Consider the following 7084-nt stretch of genomic DNA (forward strand, 5'->3'; position numbering starts at 1 on the left):
ATTTTGGGGCTAAGAATAACCCTTTAGGCCATTTTTCATCTATTAAGAAATGATGGGCCATATTTATGAATAAGGTCTAATTCTTAGGCAGTGCAAACATAGACTAGATAGTAGAAGCTTATGAAAGTGGCTTATGCTGTTTGAGACTGTCTAGTCTAAATTTACACCATCCATTAGTTAGCTTACTTTGTGTCAAACATTTGTAGAAATATTGGTGAATTTTTAGTCCATAGTGTGACACATTAGGCTATATTCTCATTACTGCGAGTCATACCCTTTACAATGAGGCTATGCCTTCTTGCCGCATAAGATTGAAAAAGTGGAAAGCGTCTCTAAGACTCCATTGACACATCTGGGTATACTGACCTATATACTATAGAGTTTCATTGATCCACACACATACCAGTTTTACCAACTGATCCTTGTGTCTAGTTTGTGTAACTCGGAGCATGTCCTATTCTCATCCATTTTGCCGATCAGACTCTGCCATTATTGTTTGTGTTGATTCATGATACACTTTGTCTTCAGTTTTTCATCCATGTATTCCAGTTTTCAATTCATGTTTCATCTGTTTTTAAGAGAGGCATTACATAAATAAGCGCTCAGACAGTCTACCTGCTTCTGTGAAAAATCAGATTAATCATGGCTGATGCGACAAACGCACACATTTTAGACGTATGTGAAAATGGAAACTGATCAGTTAATGTAGCCTGAGATGCCTAAAAATATGGTGGGAATCCTAAAAGACCAGTTTTTTTGTTTTGTTTTGTAAATTTAGAGTAGAATTGTGGAGTTAGAGAAATATATGTTAGGGTCCCGTCACACGTAGCGACGTTCTAACGATCCTATCAGCGATCCGACCTGGCAGGGATCGCTGCAGCGTCGCTACATGGTCGCTGGTGAGCTGTCAATCCGGCAATCTCCGCAGCGATCAGAGACCAGCCTCCAGCGACCCGTGTAACAACGCTGTGTTTGGTAGCCAGGGTACACATCGGGTAACTATGCAAAGCACTTTGCATAGTTACCCGATGTGTACCCTGGCTACGTGTGCAGGGAGCCGGCGTCTGGCAACCTGTAACCGGCGTACGCTGGTAACCATGGTACACATCGGGTAACTAAGCAAAGCGCTTTGCATAGTTACCCGGTGTACCATGGTTACCAGACTCCGGCTCCCTGCACATTCAGATCGTTGATCTTTCGCCGTCAAACATGCTGATGTGTGCTGCACAGCGGGAGACAAATGAGCAAAAAATGGTCCTGATCGTTTTGTAACGATCAGCGACCTCGCAGCAGTGGCCCACTCCCTGCTGCTTGTCATACACAGCGATATCGCTGGTGAGGTCGCTGATGCGTCACAAAACCTGTGACGTTTCAGCGATCTCGCTAGCGATCTCGCTGTGTGTGACGGGTGCTTTAGTGGAAAAGGCTGTCTGCCTCCGTTGATGTAGATGAGAACCTTACACAAGCCTTGACAAAGCGCTGTAATGCTCTATAGAATTGACACTATTCTTTTTCCTCCCCTAGACATGCCAAGGTTGCCACAACGCCATTGATCCAGAAGTTCAGCGTGTGAGCTACAGTGGATTCCATTGGCATGCCTCGTCCGACTGCTTCTTGTGCTCATGCTGCAGCAAGTGTCTGATCGGCCAGAAGTTCATGCCAATAGAAGGGATGGTGTTCTGCTCTGTGGAGTGCAAGAAGAAAATGGCTTCCTAGAGAACACCATAATGCAGTAGCTTACATTTCAGAATCGGGTTGAACTTTTCCAAGATGAATTGTCCAGCAGTTATGGAATAAATCTACATGGGGTCTTTAATTGTGTTAGAAGCAAAAATGCGCTTTAGGGAAAAATAAGTTAGTGTTTTCTGCAAGTTTATGAAAACTTAAAATGCTGCTTTGCTTGAATGTAAAAAAAAAAAAAAAAAAAAAAAAAAATCCACCCCACTTTCACTGCCTGAGTACGATTTCCTCATATCATATCTCCTTCATTCCCCGGCATTTGATTGCAGCACTTTATAATGAATGTATAGTAGATGTAACTGATCACCAGTAAATGGTAGCCACCGAGTTATTTAATGTCAGGTTATTGACTACACTATTCTGGGTGATTAGTAAATCTGGCCATCCATAGGTGTAATCCTTTAATTCTCTTACATACTCTGGAAGATCAGAACTTGTATTATTTTTGGAGAGAATGTGATGCTACCTAAGAGGGGTTCTCCAGGACTGTAACAAATGTTTAAGTTCCAGAGAAATTTCTTAGAGACTTGCATTTAGGTAGGTGACAAGCCATATTGGAAAATTGGAAATTGAATTGTGACAATATTGGATGTCAACCCAGTTACTAGAGAATGTCTCTAAAGTTGTTAATCTTCATGATCACTTCTTATTCTCTGTGTAAGATTATACGGTTTTCTAATACACTTTAATATTTTCATTTCTCACTGCTTGTAAGATCGTTACTTTCTGTCATTAAGTAGAACCTTAATTTTCTTCTAGTGAATAGAAAACAATTGGTAAAGCTTTTCAATGTTTAGTGAATGCAGTTTAGTTGTCAAAACTCATAAACCTTCTTAAAGGGAACCTGTCAGCAGGATTTACCGTTAGGAAGCATTAGGAGCTCTCTATCCTCCAAATACAGTCTTTAAAGGTAATAAATCCTTCCTGCTGTCCCTGTCTGCGGGTTGTTTAAGACTATAGCTCTCAGGCTGGTTTCACACTACGTTTATTTAACATCCGTCCATAACGTTTTTTTAGCGAAAAAACGGATCCAGTGCAAATGCGATTTCACTTCAATGCATTTGCAATGGACTCGCGTCCACCTGCGTTCGCATGCGTTTGCGTGCGTTAGACACAGGATCCGTACTTTTGCGTTATTTTAACATGTTTCAAAAACACTACTTGTAGCGTTTTTTACCTTTGTCAAAATAACGCATCTCACAGGATCCTTCACATTGCGTCGCGAGCTGCAATGCATTTCAATGAGCGCTGGATCCTGCCTAGCAGAATGCGTTGAGTTGCGTTGTAACAGGATCCTGCTTTTGTACTGAGCATGCCCAGAAAGTACTGAGCATGCCCAGAACCAGTCTCGCGTGATCTGTCTCTCTCTCTCCTCCTCCCTCCCTCACCCTCTCTATCTCTGTCTTTCCCCCTTCCTCTCCTCCCTCTCTCTCCCACCTGAGAGCTGCGGACACTCGTAACCAAGGTAAATATCGGGTAACCACTTCTCTTAGTTACCCGATGTTTACGTTGGTAACGTGTGCAGGCAGCCCTGCTCCTAGCAGCTGCAGACACTCGTAACCAAGATAAATATCGGGTATCCAAGCCCGATGTTTACCTTGGTTACGAGCGTCTGCAGCTGTCAGAAGCCGGCTCCCAGTCTGGCACGTTTAGTTCCCCTCACTCCCGATCACATGACTCCAATGCCCGCCCCTAAACATCCAGTGACAGGATCCTGCAAAATAAGACATGCGTTTGCATGCATTTTTTGCTGTAAAAGCAGGATCCGCTTTTGCAGCAAAAAAATCATTCAGGACGCATGTTAAAAAGACGTAGTGTGAAAGCAGCCTAATCCACTCAAATCCAAATAATAATGAATGTAAAATGAATATCTGCCTCATATATAGTAATTGGACATTATGAAGTCCCCAAGAATGGAGAGCTGGTCTGTTCATCTATTACATAGACTGCCTTAAAATTAATGAATGGATGACTGTCAGGACAAAATGAGAGTTCAAACCTAGTACACCATAGTTGCTTGGGTGCATCTTGGAGTGGCCAACCAATCCTGTGCACCTTCGCACTTAATAGTTTTGCATTTCTCCTCCCTCCTCGTTAAATGATGGCACTGGCTTTGCAGAAGCTAGAGCAGGGCATAGATACTAGGGGAGAAGGTGCGCTGAACTGCTTGGCCATGCTAAAGAGGCATTTACACTGCTGGGTTGACAGGTTTCCGATCAATCAATGAACAAGCGAAACACTCCTTCATCCAGTGAAATGATAAAAGATCATAATTTTTTGGTGGTGCATGATCACTCGGAGCACATCATTTGCTTTGGTCTGCCTGTGTAAATGGCCACTGATCAGTAAACGTTTACCATTCTAAGGCCCTGTGCCCACGGGAGCTTGCTTCTACGGATTTTGTCGCGGAAAACCTGCGCATTTATCTGGCTTTTCCAGATAAATCCGCAGGTTTCAGCATGTACAGACACTCCCCATGTTATCCTATGGGACATGGGGAGTGCTGTGTCAACGTTGCGGAATGTGCGGTTGCGGAATATACTGCGGATATCCCGCAGCCGCACATAACTGCATGTCAATTATTCCTGCGGCATTACCTGCGGAAATCACCTGCTTGGTCCCATACTTACCTGCCTTGATAGCAGACACCCAGTCATTTTCCCTCGGTGCATAGGAGCAGGAAGGAGGAGGTGGGCGGAGCCTGCACGAGCTCCGGTCATGTGACAGCCGGAGCTAGTTCAGGCCCGCCCACCTTCTCCTTCACAGTGTAAACACAACCAGAGACTGAGAGAAGTGCTGTGTGATGGAGGTATGATCTCCCCGATCACTCAGCACTTGTTCTGCATTGAGGATGCAGTGTCCAAGCCATGGTACTGTATCCTTAATGTAGAATGCCCGCACTATATCCGCAGGACATTCCGCAAATAAACCGCAGCATGTAAACAGACAAAGTTGTGCTGCGGTTTTCTGGGAGATCCTGCGGAATGTCCTGCGGATATAACTGCAGGACACTTTCCCCCATGGGCACATAGCCTAAGGAGGCACGAAGTACCTATGCTTCTTTAGAACAATCATTTTGTGTTGACCATGTCCTTTTTAAATGTCTGGTTTGTAATCCTGGTTTGTCTTGCTGAAAGTAGCTGAACTCTAGGGGTTGGAAGAGCCAGACTCATATCTTCTATTTAAAATGGGATATTGAATATTTCTTAAAATAAGACCAATGATAAGTGTTTCATATAACTCATGAAAAAAAATGATGCTCTCTGCATTTCAACCCCACTATACCAGACTAAAAAGAGAAGCTATATGATATATGTAGTGATGCCATTTGCCAAGCAAGGAGTTAATCTGTTCTATAAATCTTCCAGGTCTCTTTTGTAGTTGGAAGGAGGAAGCAGCATGTTTCCTGCTGGTGTCTAAATCCATTGTATGGCTATGTAAGTCGTACAGAACCTTTATGTGCATGCTGTTTACCAGGTTTAACTATGCAAACCTAACTATAGCCTTAGGAACTGTTGACGTTCACGCACTTCTATCAGCAAATAATAAAAAGATACTTTTGATAACCCAGGTTTGTGTCATTATACATTTTTCTGATTTGATTTTCCAAAGATCCTGCAGAGGGAGATCACTTCAAAGATTTCTTTGTATTCTTCTGAATGGTATGCATTATATGCAAAGATATTCTAGCAATGAAATGTGTGTAAAGGTTCCTCACCCATTGTGCTTCTTCAAATCAAAGCCATTCGTCTGCCATCGTTATGCAAATTAAAACGAACACCATTTTAAAATAAATCACTGTCAAATTGTGATAGTCCTCTGGTAACTGTGCAAACAGACATTATAATAGTCCTAGTTCCAGAGTTATTGTACTTTTTAAAGCTCATCCTCAAATAGTGTCCTTTTTGCACCTGAATTAGGTAGGTTCATGTGCTACATATTGGATGTTGATTTTCACCATGGACAATGTATATAATTTTTCTTTTGTGTAAACAAATTCACAACTCAAGCCAGACATGTCACTACAAAGTAGTGGACATGCACCGCCCTCGTGCCAGCGGCCGAGCCGCTCGGATCCGGAACCGCGATGACTCGAGGGGTCTCCGGACCCGGGCGTTCGTGCGGACACTAGGGTTTAAGATGGGGGGTATATACAGGGGAGTTAGAAGTTCGTGACGCCACCCATGATGCGTGGTTAGGTGGAGTATCACCGCTGCTGTTGGGTAAAGGGGGAGTCCAGTGGCGATGGTATGCCAGCAGGGTGTCTAACCACTCCGTGGGTAGGGGGTTTGTGCCCCGGGGCCCGATGTTGGTGGTGGAAGAGTGGGGTGCCGATGGGAAAAGGAAGTGTTTCTGCGTACTCACTCAGTCCAAGAATACTGACACCGACAGCTTGTAAACCAGAATTCTGAGCACCGCTGCAGCAAGGAGAGAGCATGCTTGGATCCGTGCCCTTGGTGTTGCTTGTTAGCCTGTGGCCTTTTCCGTTGCACCTTTGTGACTGTTTAGACCTTGTAGTGTGGAACTAGTCGGGTCCCGCTCACCTGTATGGCTAACGGACTGAGCTTGCTCTCAGGGTTCATGCTTGGGATTTGGTGGACTGTCTTTTGTAGGGAAAGTTCTATCCCATCGGTGTGTTAGTACCCCGATTTTGGAGCGGGTGAAGGATGAATCTTGAAGGCTTCACCCTTGTCGGGTAAATTACCAGGACGCTTGAAGCTACTTCTCGGCCTAGGGTCCGCGTACCCCGTCGTGCCCTGGCCCTTGCCCGGAGATGGCTCAAGGCTGCCCTCCTCTGCAATCCGTGCCCATTGACATGATCCCCTGCGACTGGGGTTCCAGCTCCTACCAGGCCCAGACCAACGTCTGCCACCTAGTAGAGTTAAGGAGCCCTGCTCCTGACCTGTGACCTCTCCCTTCGAGAGTCACCACTCAACCTCCTTCTCCTTGCACTCCTTTTTCAGTTCTCCTTTCACTTTTTCACCTTCCCCTACCAATCCCTCAAGTGGGCGGCCCTATTCCCTTCAGGTTCCCAATAGTGTGTCTGGAGGGTGTAGTGTAAAGTGTTCCTAGGGTTTTAACTGGCTAAGCTCTTAGCAACACCAAAGGACAAGGATCCATAACCAAGGAGGATTGCATACTGTGCAGAAGGGCAGATTGCACAATACCCTGTGACGATTTGATAGGCCAGGGCGTCACAGACGCATCATACAAAGAGAGAAATCATTGGAGAAGGACATCAGTCAGAAGAACGGAAGGAACATGCTGAAGAGGAAGACCAGCGACCCGATTCCTTTGAGTGTATGAAGCTATGGTGGAGACGACCCTGGTGGCCATATCAAGG

The 7084-nt window shown here is 44.8% G+C and overlaps 1 protein-coding gene across 1 annotated transcript in view; it reads left to right on the top strand.

The window, feature by feature from the left end:
• The window catches only part of TES (testin LIM domain protein), a 91082-nt gene extending 85772 nt beyond the window's left edge, over nucleotides 1–5310 (top strand). Inside the window, exon 7 of the mRNA XM_075345031.1 lies at nucleotides 1525–5310. Coding sequence (XP_075201146.1) covers nucleotides 1525–1716 — 192 coding nt within the window. The 3' untranslated portion in view covers nucleotides 1717–5310. The remainder of the gene's footprint in view (nucleotides 1–1524) is intronic.
• Nucleotides 5311–7084: the final 1774 nt, after the last annotated feature.

The sequence above is a fragment of the Anomaloglossus baeobatrachus genome, chromosome 4 (genome assembly GCF_048569485.1).
Source record: "Anomaloglossus baeobatrachus isolate aAnoBae1 chromosome 4, aAnoBae1.hap1, whole genome shotgun sequence".
In the NCBI taxonomy this organism is placed as follows: domain Eukaryota; kingdom Metazoa; phylum Chordata; class Amphibia; order Anura; family Aromobatidae; genus Anomaloglossus; species Anomaloglossus baeobatrachus.